Source organism: Lepidochelys kempii, chromosome 8 (genome assembly GCF_965140265.1).
Source record: "Lepidochelys kempii isolate rLepKem1 chromosome 8, rLepKem1.hap2, whole genome shotgun sequence".
NCBI lineage: Eukaryota > Metazoa > Chordata > Testudines > Cheloniidae > Lepidochelys > Lepidochelys kempii.
Genome location: NC_133263.1, coordinates 33,791,833 through 33,811,230, shown reverse-complemented (window position 1 = coordinate 33,811,230; position 19,398 = coordinate 33,791,833). Strand labels below are relative to the sequence as shown.

The window sequence follows — 19,398 nt, the reverse complement described above, 5'->3', positions numbered from 1 at the left end:
TGGTAAAGAGAGCATTTAGCTTTTGTGGTAAACTTCATTAACCAGGGTTTGGAAAGTCCACTTGTCAGTGACAAGTAGGAAACTTTCTCAGGCATCAACTTTTGCAGAATCTAAGCTTTCATTTAAAAAAAAGTTCTAGTTCTTGTGGTTGTGAAGATAACCTTCCAATGTGAACCTAGCGTAACTGATGCATTATTTTTTTCCTGAGTCTGCAGACAGCTCCAGTGCCTCTGTTCTTTTGCAAGCTGCAGATGATAGAAAGTACCTTACGTTAGAAGGGAAAGATAACATTTCTATAGTTTACACTGGGAGATAACTGGAGTTTTGGAGGTACGGATTGACAAATGTCAGAATTTTCAGATCTGCTGATTCTGTAAAAAGCTAATTATGTGGGCACCAGAATCATTGAGCTCATTTTAAAAATGACTTCTAGAGGCTAGATGGTCCAGCAGTTTAATGTATTTTTGTATTATTATAACTTAAGTTTAGTTCCCTCAGAACACTAGGTTATGTATGCACTTTCTGATCTATTACAACAAATGTTCTGTAGATTTCAGTTTTTACAGTTAATACCAAAGTTTTTGTATTTAGTGTTGTCGCAGGGTGTGATACAACTAAATTATCAGCCAAACAGAGCTATATCACCTTTTAATTGTCTGTGGATTCATTGCTTACCTAACCATTTATCTAAATATCATCACTGTTAGGCATGTTAACATCTTTACCCTGTATTTTTGTAGAATTACAGGGGTAGGGAAAACTAAGCAAGTAGTTTGGAGAGGCAGGTCAGTGAGTGGGACCTGGAGCAAGGGCTGTATAGAGGCTTTTGAGATGAAAACAATACAGTGGAATGGGAGCCTGGGAACCTTTTTGTTTATCCAGTAACCCCTATGTTACAGTATCGGGGTAAAAGGATTAATCGCCATCTCCAGCACTCCATTCACTTTGGAAGTTATTAATGCTAATGTAAAAAGTATTTTATTTTTCCTTTGTCTAATGTTGATCATAGATTCATAGAATATCAGGGTTGGAAGGGACCCCAGAAGGTCATCTAGTCCAACCCCCTGCTCGAAGCAGGACCAATTCCCAGTTAAATCATCCCAGCCAGGGCTTTGTCAAGCCTGACCTTAAAAACCTCTAAGGAAGGAGATTCTACCACCTCCCTAGGTAACGCATTCCAGTGTTTCACCACCCTCCTAGTGAAAAAGTTTTTCCTAATATCCAATCTAAACCTCCCCCATTGCAACTTGAGACCATTACTCCTCGTTCTGTCATCTGCTACCATTGAGAACAGTCTAGAGCCATCCTCTTTGGAACCCCCTTTCAGGTAGTTGAAAGCAGCTATCAAATCCCCCCTCATTCTTCTCTTCTGCAGGCTAAACAATCCCAGCTCCTTCAGCCTCTCCTCATAACTCATTGATTTGCTTGTCCTGTGTGTTGGGGATGGTTAGTATCCTGCATTGAGAATATGGCATTGCATTAATTTATTAGACACTAGATGTAGTTGTTCTGTATAAGTACTCTTAAGGTTATTGATCTGAGCTTGTTAAAAAGTCGACTTAAGCCACAGTGTTTAACTAGCAGTTTTCTACTGAAATCTCAAAAATACATTACAACTGTATTAAATGTTTCCCTTCTAAGATACGGGTATATTTCCCCTTTCCTCCTGCACCTCCCACAGCATCAAATGAAAATGGTCCAGTCAGTACAGCTTTATTGCCTTCCTTATTTTTAGCCTGTGAAGGTGTTCTTACTGTTTGCTACAAATTACTACATTTGATTTCACTATATCAAATCAGTTATTTAAAAATAACTTTTAAAATGACCACTTCATGATTGAATTTTTTCAAAAAGTTAATGAAATAAGAGCACAATCAAATGAGAGAATGGTCTTTTGGCAAAATTGTCCTAAAGAAAAGCAGGATTTAGAAAATTAGAATTGCAATAGGTATTAGAATTAGTGGGACAGGTGCAGGTTGGAAGAACAAGTTTACCATAATGATCATGCTATAGAGAACACCTCAAATGTCTGCTTAAATATGCTGACATAGCTGGTGATATTGGTGCAGTCCTGATAACTGTTGAGTGAAGATCCATAATCAGAAAGGGAATTGCCATTTTGGAGGCAATGAAAGTTGGGAACCGCCTACTGAAAAAGGCTTGCTTGTTTGAACTTGGTGATATAGGAAAGATAGGACGAATAGTAAAAGGCCAGTATGGTTGCCTCAGGAATTCTTTAATGATCTGAAAATCAAAAAGGAATCCTACAAAAAGTTGAAAGATGGATGAATTGCTGAGGAGGAGTACAAAGAATAGCACAAACATATAGTGACAATCAGGCTACAGCACAAAATGAGTTACACCTAGCAAGGGACATAAAAGATTCTTTAAATACATAAGGAGCAAGAGAAAGATGAAGGCAAGTGTAGGTCCTCTACTTAGCAGGGAAGGAGAGCTAATAACTGATGACATGAAGATGGCTAACATGTTTAATGCCTCTCTTGCATCAGTCTTCACTAAAAAGGTTACCAGACACTGAATACAATTAATATTAACAACCGGGGGAAGAATTGAAAACCAAAATAGTTAAAGACAAAGTTAAAGAATATTTAGATAAGTTACATGTATTCAAATCAGCAGGGTACTTAAGGAACTAGCTGAAGCAATCTCGGAAGTGTTAGCAATTATTTTATGTCGGGCAAATATAGTACCTATTTTAAAGGAGAACAAAGACGAACCAGGGAATTACATACTGGTCAACCTAACTTCAATACCTGGAAAGATACTGGGACAAATTATTAAACAATCAGTTTGTAAGCGCCTAGAGGTTAATAGGATTATAAGGAATAGCCAACATGGATTTCTTCTTGACAAATCCATGCCAAACCAACCTAATTGCCTTCTTTGACAGGGTTACTGACCTAGTGGATGACACCACCTCTTCCCCACCCCCCCGAGCGATATAAGTTACATCAACTTAAGGGGTAGTGTAGACAATCCCTTTGTAAACGAAGAAGAGGCAAATCAGAATTAGTTATCCTACTCCAGTCATTTGAATGACGTTTTTAAATAGAAGACAATTATAATGGCTCATGGTTCATTATCTTGAGCCTGTCGTCATAAAGCAAATATTGAATGATTTACACTAGTAGCAATATTTATAAGAAATCTCTACAGCTAAACCAAACGCAAAAGCAGTCCATGACTAAGTCCAAAGACTAAGTTAAACTCAAATGTTTCAGTAAGATTAAGTGGACCAAAAATAAATGCAATGTTGAGGAATTTGATAGTTTGAGAACCAGTTGAGAAACCTTAGCATCCTCTCTCCAAGGATATGGGTAACTATCCACAGGATGTCACCAGAGAATTATTTTGCCTTAGCTACTGTATCATAAATCCCAGAAATGGGTAACCCTCTTTATCTTGGCTTTATAAAGGCAGTATAATATTACAATTTAAATACCTCTAACTACAGAGAGAGAACAGATACTACTCCAGCATCATCTCTTCAGAGATGATTTATAAGCTTGCACCAGTGCTCCTGCTGGCAAAAGTGGTACTTCATTAGCAAGGTTATGATTTCGTCAGTTATTTTTAGTAAATGGACAGGTTACAGGCAGTAAACAAAAGTTAATGGAAGCCGTCGACCTCTCCTTGACTTTTACTAAAAATAACTGTCGGGGTGGCCCTGACCGAGAGCCCAAGCACCCGGGTGGGGGATGGGAGGAGAGAATGACACATGACTGACAGTTCCTGCTGCTGCTCCGGGGAGGACAGCTCCAACTCCAGCCCTGGCTGCTTGGGGGGACGGCTCTGGCAATTGGGGAAGAGGGGAAGAATAGCTCTGGGCCCAGGCCCGAGGGGGAGCACACACAATACAGCTCTGGTGTCAGCCCACAGCTGCAGGGGAGAGGGGAACTCCAGCCCCAGCCGCAGCCAGTCCGGCGGAGGATGAAGCCAAAGAATTCACTGAGATCCATTAAAGTCACAGAATTGATGACTAAATCATATCCTTTACCATCAAATTCTGACAAACCTAAACTTCCTGGGCCAAAGAGAGACTTTAGCAATGCCATTTTTGTGACAATGGAGTCAAAAGAGACTCACAAGTAAAGGAAAGTTATACCAAATGAGAGCCCATTGGCAGAGCTCTCTTCTTTGGCTGCAAGAGATGCCAGAAGTCATATCAAGAAAATATGTTTAGCTCTGTATTTCTCAGTCTGTTCCCTAGAGTTCCAAGTTTCCAGATCAGTTACTCAAATATTGGCTTGACCAAGGAAGTTAATGCATTTATTCAGCGATTGAGAGAAGACGTTCTTCCAGGTGGCCGTTGTTTTCTAATTACACTTGCTGCTGTCATGCACTCTGCAGCAGATGTAATTATATTCTGAGAACATTAATTTCTAGTTTGAAAGCTCTGATTACTGGAAGAGGCATATTGCAATGGCTGCATTTTTAGACTATTGTTTGCTTGGACACACCGTGTAGATCAACTACATTCTCTTGCCAAAGTCCAAACACACAAATGTCCAGAAACTAGCTCACGTACTCAGACAGATGCAGGTCATTGTTCTGTACCATGTTCCCTCATAACAGAACCCATCAGATAAGGTAATCTTTATTCAACAGCTGGACTACAAAGTTAAACTTTTAGGTGTTTTGGGTAATGTCAGTGATGCATACAACTCCACTGAAGTCAGTGGAGATGTACCCAATGGTTTTCCAATATATCAGTGTATTTGATTATTTATATGGGGTGCTGCAGGCATTCCCTTATGCATCTTATCTTTAGTCTAGATATTAATTTCTATCAAGAGTACTAGCTAATAAGCAGATTGAGCTCATTTACAGCTGAACAAAGGTAGAAACAATTTAGATAGCAGGTCAGGGATATATATTCAGATTAGTCTTTAAAAGAATTAGGATCCTACTTTCAGAAGAATATACCCACTTAAGCATCATTGGTGGATTGGTGAAAAGGCCTACTGAGAGAGGTCCATCACTCGTCCACTGGGAAATCACTATTAGGTCCATTACTCATTTCAAAGAGCCTGGATTTCTGCCATATTAAAAATAGCACTAATCAGAGAATTCCAGTATAGATACCTTAGATTTAGCAGATAGAATGTCAAATTGTAGCAAATAGTATGTGTCAAGGATTTCTTTGCCAAGTGTAAAAGCTTCTGGGTGACAATTTCTTTCACTTGCTACTGTGCCTCTTGATGGCCTCGTTTAAACTTAGCAGTGCTGAAGAGCAAAGAAAATAGTATTAATTTAAGAAGAGATCTATTTAAAAATGTTTTTATAGAGTCCTTCACTGAACTGCATATTAATTAGGCAAGCTTTGTGGAAATTAATGAAAGGTGAAGGGAAGAGAGGAAATGGCAGAAGAAATGGCTATTGAGCAGTTTTAAATGATATCCATGCAATCCAGAATCAATAACAAAGCACTTTCTGAAGATGATGATGCAGATTTTGCAATTACGAAGTCAAATTAGGTTTATCCAAATTCTTCTATATAAATTATAGAATCACAGAAATGTAGGGCTGGAAGGGACAGACAAAGGTCAAGTCGAGCCTCCTTAGCTTCTGAAGTAAGTTCAGGAGTGGTCATGCAGCATGTTCTCAGGTTGTGGTAACGTCTTAATGGAAGAGATGTGTTTAACCTTGACATTAGAAAGTGTTCTCACAAGGGGTTCGAACAAGAAATTTTTTGGTGGCCTTAGAGTGCAGCCACCAACTCTTGGGGGTGGCCGCTCTGACAATTTTTCCTAAAATACTTATTTTACTGTGGGAAAAACAAATAAATATGCACATGTCGAAATCATTGTAATTTATGTCGGGTTTTTTCAGACTCAATAATAAAAATAATGTACAGTTGTCTCTATTCTTTATGGACCTAAACAGAATAGAAACAAAATAAGGTGCTTTGCACATTCTTCTCTTTTTTGTTGTTTCTTTGGTTGCTGTTTTCTTTTTAGACTTGCTAGCTAGCAAGTCTGCTCCTGTGAAAACTGATATTTGTATGTTTGTTAATATTGCTTTTCACAATAGACTTACTCAGCCCTGGCAAGCCAGGGGATAAATGAAGCTCTGAAGAGAGAGGGGGGTAGTGAGGCAGTGGAGGTCATGGGTGATGGGGGGGGTTTGAGCCTGGGGCCAGATCCCAAAGCCCCACAACTGGGGGATGGAGCCTGAAGCTCCACTGCTGGAACCCAAAACCCCCATGGCCAGATCCTGCAGCCCAACACCCCAGGGCTGAAGCCAGAAGCCTGAGCCCCACTGCCCCTGGGAAAGGGGGGAACTCACACTGGTTGTCTGCTTCTCTGGTGTCTGTGGCTCCAGAGGCAGGCAGGGCCAAACCCCTACTGGTGGCCCCTGGGAAGGGGTGAATGCTTTGCCGCTCCCCACTTCTCCCTAATCACTGCCCAGGGGGCTGTAGCCACAAGAAAACCCCCTGGTGGCTGCGGTGACCAAAGTTGAGAAACGCTGCTCTACAGCATCCTTTCCAATACCTCTCCTGACCATCTCACAAGGATATGTCTGCATTTGCTCAAGAGGAATCTGATCATATACTGTGTTTACTTACTCTACATTGCCAGGGTAGGAGTTAATCATAAAAAGGAAGAATGGTAAGGGAAGAGAAATATGAAATGTTTCATTTGTGTTGTCATTTAGCAAACTATAATATTCTGAAAAAGAGTTCAGCATTCCTGCCCCACATCTGTGGTGGAATTAACATGGAGCAGAAAAGGCCCATGATTTGAAGTCCAGGAGCTGCAGAATAATTGTTGTGATATTAATGCACTGTGCTGATTTACTCGCATAGCCCAGCTTTCATAGAGTGGAATTCTGGTATGCAAAAGATGTTAGAAATAGAGGATAAAGAATTATTAACTTGTTCAAAATGTTGCTTCTTGTATCAATTTGAATTCATTGCTTCCTTACTAGTAGTTGTATTTTCTTATCTAACTCCTAAGCTTGATTTTCAGTGCAGTTGGAGTGTTTTTCTCTGGTTATTAGTACTTCATTTTCAAGTTTGATTTGTTAGATCATAATGCCACTTTATTTTCTTGTGCAGTGTTAGGTAATTTATTCATAATGATACAGCACTAAGCCTTTCTATAAAACAAATATTTGTGTTATTACTGCTCTAGTGCCTTAAGTAGAACCACGTTATCTTTTTCCTGAGTGTACACGCAAGCTGAGATCATTTAGTGGTTTACTGTCAAGACTGACATTTTTGATTATTTTTTTTTTTTTTTGTAGAGCAAGGCTTAGATCACATAGCAGAAAATATCCTTTCTTATCTTGATGCCAGATCGCTCTGTGCAGCAGAGCTGGTGTGTAAGGAATGGCAGAGAGTCATCTCTGAGGGAATGCTATGGAAAAAATTGATTGAGAGAATGGTGCGCACTGATCCACTGTGGAAAGGGCTCTCTGAAAGAAGGGGTTGGTAAGTACCACAGCAATATGTAAACTAATTCACCCAGCTTTGTAGGCTATTCGTAACAAGTGTCCCTAATCCAGTGTTCTGCCAAAAGGTAAATTTATGGTATTGTTACTCCTCTGAAATCTTCTATGGAAAAGTGTGGGGGTAAGGGGTGGTTAGGAAGGGAGGGGGTCATAAATTGTATTAAAAATCTGTACTTATTTAATTTGCTCCCTTTTTGGTCAGATATCTTGCTCCATTTCCCTACCCACCCCATTGCTTTTCGCTTTTGAGTTCTTATGGTAAATTTTACTCTGCAAAGTTTAACTTTAGCAGTTTTTTTGCATATTTATCCATATTACCTCTGAACTGTAATGTGCAACACTGAGTACAGAAAGCTACTCAATATGCTTGTTAGGTACTTTGTCAAGTGAAATTGACTCAATTCAGACTGCTGAATTGGAATTAATTTGCAAACTGGATACAATTAACTTAGGCTTGATTAAAGACAGGGAATGAATGTGTCATTACACAAAAAGAAAAGGAGTACTTGTGGCACCTTAGACACTAACCAATTTATTTGTCTCTAAGGTGCCACAAGTACTCTTCTTTTTGTGAATACAGACTAACACGGCTGCTACTCTGAAATCTGTCATTACACAAAGTAAAACACATATTTATCCCCCCCCCCGGGTCCACCGCCCACTGTTCCTGTCAGACGTTCTTGTCAACTGCTGAAAATGACCCACCTTGATTATCACTACAAAAGGTTTTTTCCCTTTCCTGCTGGAAATAGCTCACCTTACCTGACACCCATTGTTTCATATTCTCTCTCTATATAAATTTCCCCACTGTATTTTCCACTGCATTTCATCCAGTGAAGTGAGCTGTAGCTTACGAAAGCTTTTGCTCAAATAAATTTGTTAGTCTCTAAGGTGCCACAAGTACTCCTTTTCTGAAACATTTCTTTCTTGGTAATACTTTGTTTCAGATTTGGGATAACTGGGTTTTCCCATCTTTTTCAAGTCTCTGAAAGTAGAGGGGGAGGTCCCTCAGTGTGTTTTTCCTCTCTAGCATCTTGCTTTAATGCGCTCTGTAATAGCATGACAATGAAACTGCTGACTCTGACTCAAGACCTGGCAAAGGTGGGAAACTCAGGAATCTAAAAAAGCCTGTCAAAATAGCAAATCCCTATTTACTGAACACAATGAAAGAAAATGATTTCCTTTTTTTGAACCTCAGATATTTTAAAATACAGTTGTTATTGTTATTTAGACATTGTCTTTTGTGTGGGTTAAATGACTTTAAGGTATCAAAAGTATTGTTTGAGAATGTATATGCTAAGTTGTAGCTTAGTGCAGTTATCCATCGTGCAGGGATTTTTGGTTTAACATGTCATACTGGAAAATATAACTTTTTGTTTGTTTGTTTGTTTTTTGTTAGGGATCAGTACCTGTTTAAAAACAGACCCACAGATGGCCCTCCAAATTCATTTTACAGGTCATTATACCCAAAGATAATACAGGATATAGAGGTATGTTTTCTAACAACTTTTTCAAGCTAGTACATTTTCCTGATAGTTTTACTCTGATATATATCCTGAACAGTATGGTTTTTAAATATAATGTTATGTAATTGATTACACTATTTCTAGTACTAATTCTCGTTTGCCAGGAAAATGCGGTAAACATGCAGTAATTTATTGGATAGAGTAAATACAATATTAAGGTAACTTGTTAATGTCAACATTAGAAGCATGTTTCTTTTTCTGAAAGATTTTGGGACTTTTCAGAAATGAATTATGAAGTCTGACTTAATGGAATTATAATATTTAATAGTCTCGTTCACCCCCAGACAATCACATGCATACTGTAAAACCAGATTTTCTATATAATTTGATTATCCTAACTTTTTTAAAAGTCCAGATTTAAACTTCGAATATTAAACATTCAAATACCAAGATCTATTTAATATTTTCATTTCTGCCCTTAATTTTAAGAGACTCAAGATAACAAATATAGCTTTTCTTACAAGGAGTGCAGAATTTTGTTGTCTTTCTTGAATGACTGTAGTAAGAGTCTACAATATGGTTATAACAAAATGCGTTTTAGGCATAAAGATGAGGCAGAAATGACTTTCTTTTGTTTGACAATATGTGATATTTTGCTTACCTTGTAAAAGAGCTTCAAAGTTATGGCTCATTTACTTTTCAGCATATGTTTTTGACAGATTAAGGTCATCTTGGTGTTCACATACTAGAAGAAAAGCTCAGTCTTATCCAGTTAGCTATGTATCTGCCATAAAAATGTGTTACTTAGACCAAAAACTGTAGTGCATTTATTTCAGCCAGGTGATGGACATAAAAGTTATTGGTCCAAAATTCATTAGTGAAGAAACATGTGTTGGTTGGTTAAGGCAGATGTGAACTAATGGAATCATTCTGTTATGGCAAATGTGACCTTGTGTGGCTGGCACTTCATGAACAAAATTACTCAAAACTCCAACCTGTCTGTAAAATTTAGCTGCCCCACAAATCAACTGTAATGCTCATTTTCAAATATATATTTTAATAAGCTACTGTTAACAATTCAAATGATTTTTTTAAAGTATAAATCTGAACATAAAATTAAAGCCTCAGCAAAACAAAATGAGCCACGATATTAGTACTTGTTGGTTGTGCACCATACTCCTTTACATACTTGTGTGGTGAGAGAGCTTGTTTTATCCTTTTCTTTTCTGCATACAAGTTCTTTCAGCATGGTTGAAGTTGATTTCCTGAAATAAGATCCTTCTGGTATTGGTTAACCCTTGCTTTGCTGTGATTGGCACCTGGCTTAGGCAGGAGGCTTCCTTCCATTGCTTCAGTTTTATTTCTTGCTGGAGCCCCCTTCTCCAGTAGTAAGAGCCAGATCCTGTTCCCATTCAAGTAAGTAGGAAAAATAGCAGGATTTGGGCCTAAAAATTCTGTAAGTGATTATTCGAGTGGAGCCATCTTAAGATTTGGGATCATGCACAGATTCTTAGTTGGAAGAAGTGAGAGTAGATCTTATGCCAGTACTCTAAGCAGTAAAACACCCTGAAATGTTTTGGGCGTATAGATGGAGGTAAATGCTGAGATCACATTTGAAAGTGGGCTGTTTGTTGAACGCTCTTTGAAGGAGGAAGGGAAAAGAGTTCCTCAAAAAAGATTGGTATCTTCAAAGGAAGGAACCTTTTGAATAGGTCACTCTGATGACCCCATTGCCGCCACCAGATAAGGAGGGAAACACCCTACATACAGCGTGTGTGTGCTTGCTCCCCCCCCCCCCCAGTAAAGAAAAAACAACAAAAGCAGTGTGAAAATACAAAGTGGTTGAGGCTGTCTTAAATGATGTAGTAATTAGACTGCTTTATATTCGAGTTTTTGACATTCACTCTTCCTATGTTGATCTATTGACAACTATAAATGGGGCATTTTTGTCGGAATGCCTTTGATAGTGGAAGTGTTCTGGAGCATTACATGCAGGATGTGCAGCAAGGTATCTCAGGCCATACACCTTTAAATACTTGTGGCGAGATGACTTGTCATATCCTCCTAACCTTCTCTTTATTACTTGCATCCTTTACATCCATACGGCTATAAAAGCCACCCCCCACCAGCCAAAACCCCAAAACCTCCCCTGACATCTATGATTTAAAAAATAAAAATAATAAAAAAAAAAAAATCCAACCTTGCATGTTTTAAGTGATCTTACAAAGTGAGGGGGAGATATCAGTGAAATCTATAAGTCGGATAGACATTTTCTTGTAACTGTACAAGTTTTAGAGAAAATTAAACTTAAGATTGTAAATTCAAAACAATAGCTTAAAAACCCACCTTAATAGATCCCCTGTACTTAATTTTTTTTTTTTATTTTTTTTGTCATGGAAATTTTTGAGAGTATACATCTTCAGAACAAAAAAAAAAAAAAAAACCCCAACACAACAAGCAAAGATACCAGGTGTTTCAAAATCTGGAAATGTAGACTCAAAGTTTTCTATTGAACTGTAACTCTTCTCCCATAACTGCCATTCAAAATACATCTGGTCCTGGCCTGTCACGTCTTTCATTAAATGAGGTTCCTCTGGAATCTGTGTAGTACTTGTAAAATGTACAGGGACAAGGTGGCTGCCTGTGACTGAGGCTTCTGTTGGAACAAGGATAGGTGAAAGTGATATGGGGTATGTAATGTGTTTCTCCTGTAGTCTCTTAATTATACTGAGTAGTTGGTTGGGTGTGGCACATTGTGTTGGGGGGCATATGTGTGTGGTAATTGGGCAACTGTTGGTGTAGCTGGTATGTCAGTGGGCAGAGAAATGGAGGAGAATCTGGCTTTGAAGGTGGTATTTTTGTAGTCAGCAATTGGTGCTTACGTTTATACACTGAATCTGGAATATTACCTTACCCTGTAGAAGGTATGGATTGTCTCATGAACTCACGTGAAACGAGGTGAGCATACAGGATCAGAGTTAAGGTGGTTTAGAGAACCTTAACTCTTTCCTTTTTATACTTTCATAACATTTTGGTGTTTTGCAGGTATCCTTAACTTAAAATGTCCTGGCCTTCTAATGCTTGGTATATGTAAAATAAAATATTCTATCAAGTCTTTCCCCAAAGTTACTGATACAAACTTAGAGCCATAATTCCATTTTAACATTGTCTTTTCTCTAGGACTCCCTAGGGCTTTGAAGAGGTGGTTTGATCAGTCAAGGGCTTTTTAAGTTAGCAGACAAAGATATGACAAGATCCAATGTCTTGAATCTGAAGCTGGACGGAGTCAGACTTAGAAATAAGGCATACATTTTTAACTGTCAAGGCAATTAACCATTGAAACAGCTTTCTTAGGGATTTTGTGGCTTCTCCACCTCCTGAAATCTTTAAATCAAGATTAGAGGTCTCTCTAAAAGAGATGCTCTATCTCAATGACAAGTTACGGGCTTGATGTAGGAATCACTGGGTGGAATACTAAGTCATAATATTATTCAGGATGTCAGACTAGGTCAGTGGTCCCCAACGCGTTGCCCATGGGTGCCATGGCGCCCATCGGGGCATTTATGTGCGCCCGCCATCAGGGCCGGCACCAAGGAATGAAGAGAAGAGGAGAGGAGCGCTTCCGGCAGAGAAGTCACCGCCGAAATGGCGCCGAGGAGCGCTTCTGGCAGAGAAGCGTCACCACTGAAATGCTGCTGACAAGCGTCGCTGCCCGCCACACTCTTCTGAAGGCATGAATGTGCTCTTGGCCACAGAAAGGTTGGGGACCACTGGACTAGATGGTCATAACTGTCCTTTCTGGCCTTAAGATCTGTACATTTATAAAACACTAGTCTGTACTCTTTACTGGCTGTCAGTGACATCAGGTGAATTCAAGGGGATGGCTACCACCCACCAAGCCCCACATGGGTGTTGGCCACATCAGACACTCACTCTTACATAACATGCCATCTTTATTTGTCCAGGAAACTTAAGCTAACTACTCAAAGGGAGCCAGGTCTTTCAGTTACAGGCTCTCACTCTGGAATTCTTGTCCATATTGAGCAAACAGACATGCCTTTGTCCAGACAAGATATGAAGTCTCTCTTGTAAAGCCAGCTCTCACTTCCAGAATCCCAAGCATTCAGCTTATACCAGCAAAATTTTCCTAGTCTTGGTCCTGCAAAGTTGCTGATTTGGAGGGAAGAAGGAAGAAGGGTTGAGGAGTTGTGCAACGGGATTTGTTCTCAATGCTCAAATGTTTCTTTTCAATCTAAGCCCTGGGAAATGTTCCCATGTTCCAGATGTTTCCATCCTGGATTAGGGTCAATGCTTTTAGTACCCTGAGTTTCTTGAGCTAGTAGTCAAGGGTCGGATAATTTTTTCTCTTATAAGGTCCCATCATTTCTAATTCTTCCTCTCAGAACAGGTTGTTCACACAGTCCTTCAATTGGAAAGTCTGCAACAGAAAAAGCCAGCTACAGCACTTGGACCCCCTTTCTTTAGGTATTGCTGACAAAAGGGAGGAGGTAGAGGGACAAGGCCTGATTTAATTTCATCACCTCTATTCTTGAGTTCTTCAAAAGATCATGCAGAAAACTGCTGTAAAAATACCAGACTTCATCTTAGGGGCCATTCAGGGTCTGAAGGATTTTCTATCCTTGCTGATTTTTAGAAGTAGTGTTGCTCTCTTACTTCAAACCTTGTTCTATAATATCTACCTGTAATATCATCCTTTGTAAGCTTTGTGATCCCTACACAAAAGGAAAAAGAATTTGTTTGTGTGGAGATCATCTGAGTTGGTCCAGTTAACCCTGTACTTAAAAACAGTCCACAGATATTGTGGTGCAGATAAATTGTTTTAAATGGACTACAGTAATAGACAAATTGCCAAATAGTAGGGTAAGTTCTATAGTTTTGATACCACAACTCCAAATCCCTGGACCTCTTCCGTATGATCTATGAAGCTGGACCAATTTATCCCTTTAGAATTAGCACAGATATAATCTATTCCTCATGATCTGTCAAGAAGATTATTTGTACATGTTCTTCATATCCTGAAATACATGGGAAGGTCCTTCATCTTGCTTCTGTGGAGACTAGTCTACTTAATTATGATGAGACTATCAAATGAGATTTCCCTCAAAGAATTTAGGGAAGAATGTGGCCAGGCCATCAAATAGACTCCATGTGTTCTTCCAAAAGTTAAGGGAGTTCATATTTTTAAAAATACAAGCTAGCTTTTAAAACCTTGGACATAAGAGGCAAAACATGAAGAGGAAAGAGACTCTTCAATGCAGTCATTACTAAGGTTAGGTGGGGAAAGATCATGCCTATCCAACCCCCTCTTCTCCCTTTCCCTGACTGCCCCCACAGGACCCCTCCGCCCCATCCAACCGTCCCCTTACTGCCCACCGGGGCCTCCTGCCCCATATCCAACCCCCACCCCCACCCCCTTACCTGTACCCTTATCCTTACCATGCTGCTCAGAGCAGCAGGACAGGCTTATTTGAAATCCTGGGAGGTGGGCGGGCACAAACCACGCTGCAGGGGAGGGTGGGCAGTGGGGGCGGGGCCGGGAATGAGCCTCCCTGGCTAGGAGCTCAGGAGCTAGGCAGGACGGTCCTGTGGGCCGTTGTTTGCCCACCCCGATCTAGACCATCCCTGACAGGGGTTTGGCTAACCTGTTCTTAAACCTCCCATGACAGATATTCCACAGCCTCCCAAGGTAGTTTATTCTGAAGCTTAATTACCTTTACAGTTAGGAAGTTTTTCCTAATGTCTTACCTAAATCTTCCTTACTGCAATTAAAGTGCATTATTTCTTGTGTCGTCCTCAGTGGTTAGGGGGAACAATTTATCACTCTCTTCTTTATAACAGCCTTTTACATAGTTGAAGACTGTTATCTTTTCGAGACTACATTCAGTTTTTCTGTCTTTCCTCATAAGTCATGTTTTCTCAACCTTTAATCATTTTTGTTACTCTCTGAACTTTCTCCAGTTTGTCCACACCTTTCCAGAAGTGTGGTGACAAGAACTGGACACAGTACTGCAGTGGAGGCCTTCTTAGTGCAAAGTAGAGTGGAAGAATTACTACTTGTGTCTTGCTTACAACACTGCTGCTAATACACTCCAGAATGATGTTCACTGTGGTGTGTTGTGTTTTTTGTTGGTTTGTTTTTGTTTTGGAAACAGTATTACAGACTCATCTTTAGTTTGTGATCCACTAGAACCCCCAGATCCTTTCTACAGGCCTGGGCAGTTATTTCCCATTTTGTGTTTGTGCAGTTGATTATTCCTTCCTAAGTGTAGTACTTTGCATTTGTCTGTATTGAATTTTATTCTGTTTATTTCAGACCATTTCTCCATTTTGTCTGATCATTTTTAATTTTAATCCTACCCTCCAAAGTGCTTGTAACCCTCCTAGCTTGGTATCTATCTGCAGACTTTATAAGTGTACTCTCTATGCAATTTTCTAAATCATTTATGAAGATATTGTATAGAACCAGACTCCGGACAGATCTCTGCGGGTGCCCACTCAATATGCCCTTCCAGAATGATTGTGATGGGGGACTTCAACTACCCAGATATCTGTTGGGAAAATAATACAGCAGGGCACATAACCACCAAGTCCTGTGTTTTGAATGGTTTTGTTAGTTGTTTAAAAAAAAAAGCCTCATACCTCTCTTCATTCTGGTTAGGTGGTCTATATTAGACGCCTACCATGACATCACCCTTTTTTACCCCTTGTATCCAGAGACTTTCAACAGGTCTGCCTCCCACTTCTTTCTCAACCTCAGTGCAGGTGTATGCATCTTTGATATTTCTAGCACTCTTCTGCTTTCCAGAGGCTGGGGGTAGGTCTACTCACCAATACATTGCTGGTGTTCTGCAGTCCCCCATATTACTATCTCTCTCTGGCTAACAGGCTGTAACCCTCTATCTTGTAGTTTTGTAGTAATTTTTTCAAGCCTTCAGATAACAGCTTTAATATTTAGGTCTTAAATTCTGCAGAATTTAATGACTTCGGTCCTGATACTCACAAGGTAAAGCTTTTCCACTGTTCTAGTGAGTTGATTAGTGAATTTTTCAGACTCCCTTATCTTTTGCCATGTTTTGTCCTCTTCTGATCTTTGAATATGTAATGTAAGCATGATTTACCCAAAATTGAACCAGGGGCATGTCCTACTCAGATCTAGTTTGGCTTTCAGCATTATCTCCCTAATTTCTAGCCTTGCTTTATTGCAGACAGTTCTTGAAAGCATATCTTGATTATCCTGACCAAGATGGTTATTAAAGCAAGACAGGAAGCCTTTGATTTGCTCACAGTGAATGTTTTCTGGTACATTTTCAGCAAAGGTGATCTTTTTGTGTCTTTATTAAAACTTTAAAAAAACTTATTCTGAACCTAGATGTATGATGCATCTAGATAAGGGCATAAGCACGGAATAATAGAAATTCATTTTAGGGAACGTTACCAAGACACTTAAAGAAGTTTTTTATCAAGCTAGTTGTTTCTAGCTCTTGTAAAAGTCATCAGCCTACCTAGCTGATTTCATACTGTTTTTTATTTTTAATTTAATCTTATGTTCTACAGGTTTACCTATTGAACCTTTATACCAGTGGACATGTATTTCTTCAGTTTATTTTACCGAAGGAGGCTATTGTGATAAAACAACTTTTCATTACTCACAAGGACAAATTGGTTGCAGTCCTTTTTCTAAGCTAATCCTTCCCTTTCCTCCTTGACAGTCTCACTTGTATTTTCACTTAATGGTTTACCCATGATAAAGTGTGAACTTCCTTGGTGAGTAGACCCTAAGCCATCAATTTCTACAGAATATAAGCTTATATTTAAAAGTTAAAAAATTCTCTTGTGCTTGTGAAGAGAACTTCAAGAATGTGACCTGATGCATGCATTTAATGAGGCTGCAGGCAGGGCCATCCTTAGGAGGGTGTGGGGCCTCTGACATAGGTGCAGAGTTTTTATCTGGCAAGGGGTGCTCCCCCTGGCTCTGCACAGGCCCCACTCTCACTGCACCCCTTCCTCCAAGACCCCCCCTTCCCGGCCCTGCCCCACCCCCACTCAGCCTCTTCCCCGTTCCAGTTCTGCCCCCTCCCCCAAGCATGCTGCACCCTCACTCCTCTCCCCTCCCCCTAGCGTCTTAAGATGCGGTGAAACAGCTGATCAATGGTAGGCGCTGGGAGGGAGGGAAGGAAAGGTGCTGATCTGCGGCGCCCACTGTGGGGAAGGGGAGGTTGGTAGGGGGGCTCCTCACCTGTCCACCTCCTCACGAAGCACGCAGCCCCCCAAAGCATGGGGCCTGGGGCAGTCACCCTGATTTGCCGTACCCCAGGGACAGCTCTGGCTGCAGGCATACAGCTCCAGTGACATAGCTGCTGCTTCTACCTTTCCTAAGCAGTAACTGAGTGAAAGTGACAACTCTGCTCATTTTCTCTTCTGCTCTTCAGAATCCTGGGGGCAGTGATGCAGCAAGGATTATATAAATTTAACTCTGCCGTTACGCAGAAAATGCTACAGGAGAGGGAGACACCAGACCTACTCACAGGAGTAAGATCCAAAAAATTGAGGCTGGGGTAGAGTAGTGGAAAGATTCCCAGCAGCCATGAGGTTCTTACGGCCCTAAGGCTTGGGGAACAGAGAGGACCCAGGGAATTATGGAGCACTCAGTCTAACTTCAATACCTGGAAAGATACTGGAACAAATTACTCGTCAGTTTGTAAGCACCTAGAAGATAATAGGATAATACGCAAATGCCAGCATGGATTTATCAAGATACAAATCATGCCAAACCAATCTAATTTCCATCTTTGAGAGGTTACTGGCCTAGTAGATGGGAGGGGAAGCTGTAAATTTGATGTAGCTTTTTTGGTAAGGCTTTTGACACGGTCCCACTTGACATTCTGATAAGCAAACTTGGAAAATGTGGTCTAGATGAAATTACTATAAGATAGGGTACATTACTTGTTGAAAGACTATATTCAGAGTAATTATCAATGGTTTGCTGTCAAACTGGAAGGATGTATGTAGTGGTGTCTTGCAGGGATCTGTCCTGGGTCAAGTATTGGTCAATATTTGCATTAATGACTTGGCTAATGGAGTGGAGAGTATGCTTATAAAATTTGCAGGTGATGCCATGGTGGGAGGAGGAGTCACAAACACTTTGGAGGACAGGATTAGAATTCAAAAGGACCGTGACAAATTGGAGAGTTGGTCTGAAATCAACAAGATGAAAATCAATAAAGACAAGTGGAAAGTGAAGGAAAATCAAATGCAAAATGTGGAATAACTAGCTAGGCAATAATACTGCTGAAAAGGAGTTATAGTGGATTATAAATTGAATATGAGCTTACAATGTGATGCAGTTGCCTCCTCACCCCCCCCCCCCCCAAAAAAAAAAAAAAGGCTAATTCATTCTGGGGTGGTTTAGCAAGAGTGTTGTATGTAAGACATGGGAGGTAATTGTCCCACTCTGCTTGGCACTGGTGAAGCCTTAACTGGAGTACTGTGTCCAGGCCTGGGCGTGACACTTTAGGAAAGATGTGGACAAATTGGAGAGAGTTCAGAGAAGAGCTATAAATATGATAAAAGGTTTAGAAAACCTGAGCTGTGAGGAAGGGTTTAAAAAAGCAACTGGGCATGTTCAGTCTTCAAAAAAGTTGTTGTGGTCCAGGGGATCTGTTAGGTCTTCAAATATGTTAGGGGCTGTTACAAAGAGACAATGATCAGTTGTTCTGCATGTCCACTGAATGTAGGACAAGAATTAATGGGCTTAATTTGCAGCAAAGGAGAATTAGGTTAGATATTAGGAAAAACTTTCTAACTGTAAGGATAGTTAAGTGCTGGAATAGACTTCCAAGGGAAATTGTGGAATCCCTGTCATTGGAGGTTTTTAAGAACACCTGGCAAACACCTGTCGGGGTGGTTTTAGGGATACTTGGTCCTGCCTCAGAGTAGGGGTGGGATGACAGGTTTTCAGCTGCCATTGACACAAAAGGTTGTAATATTCTAGGAGGAAAATCCCTCCAACTGTTACTAATGTTTTAGCAAGTAAACTGAAGGAACTTAAAACGGTTTCCCCAGGGAAGCTTGGAAATGGTACTGCCCCATGCCCTTCACCAGTGGCTGACTCCTATCTGTGCTGCAGGAGATACAAATTCACTGCTGCCTGTGAGGGTGAACCAAGTGCACTTTTTACTATAACACATATGAAGGTCAAAATATAATTAAGTCAAATATGTGTGTTATCAAACAAACAGTAACTTAGCAGGTGAATAATCTATATTTTTAACACATCCCATGAATAATATAAATATTGTGATGCTTAACCAGGAAAAAGAACACTTCTGAATCTGAAGCCTTTGCCTACAGTCAGGCGTTGCTTAAAGAACTAACAAGGCTCTATCATCCCTGTCTATCCTGGGCCGCTCTTTGCATATCCTCTATGTTAAAGCCC

The 19,398-nt window shown here is 40.1% G+C and overlaps 1 protein-coding gene across 6 annotated transcripts in view; it reads left to right on the top strand.

Moving 5' to 3' along the window:
• The window catches only part of FBXW11 (F-box and WD repeat domain containing 11), a 125,726-nt gene that overhangs the window by 83,471 nt on the left and 22,857 nt on the right, over positions 1–19,398 (top strand). For all 6 annotated transcript variants that reach the window (XM_073355995.1, XM_073355997.1, XM_073355999.1 and 3 more), the window contains 2 exons: positions 7,270–7,456; positions 8,876–8,966. In XM_073355995.1, the coding sequence (XP_073212096.1) occupies positions 7,270–7,456; positions 8,876–8,966 (278 nt within the window). The remainder of the gene's footprint in view (positions 1–7,269; positions 7,457–8,875; positions 8,967–19,398) is intronic.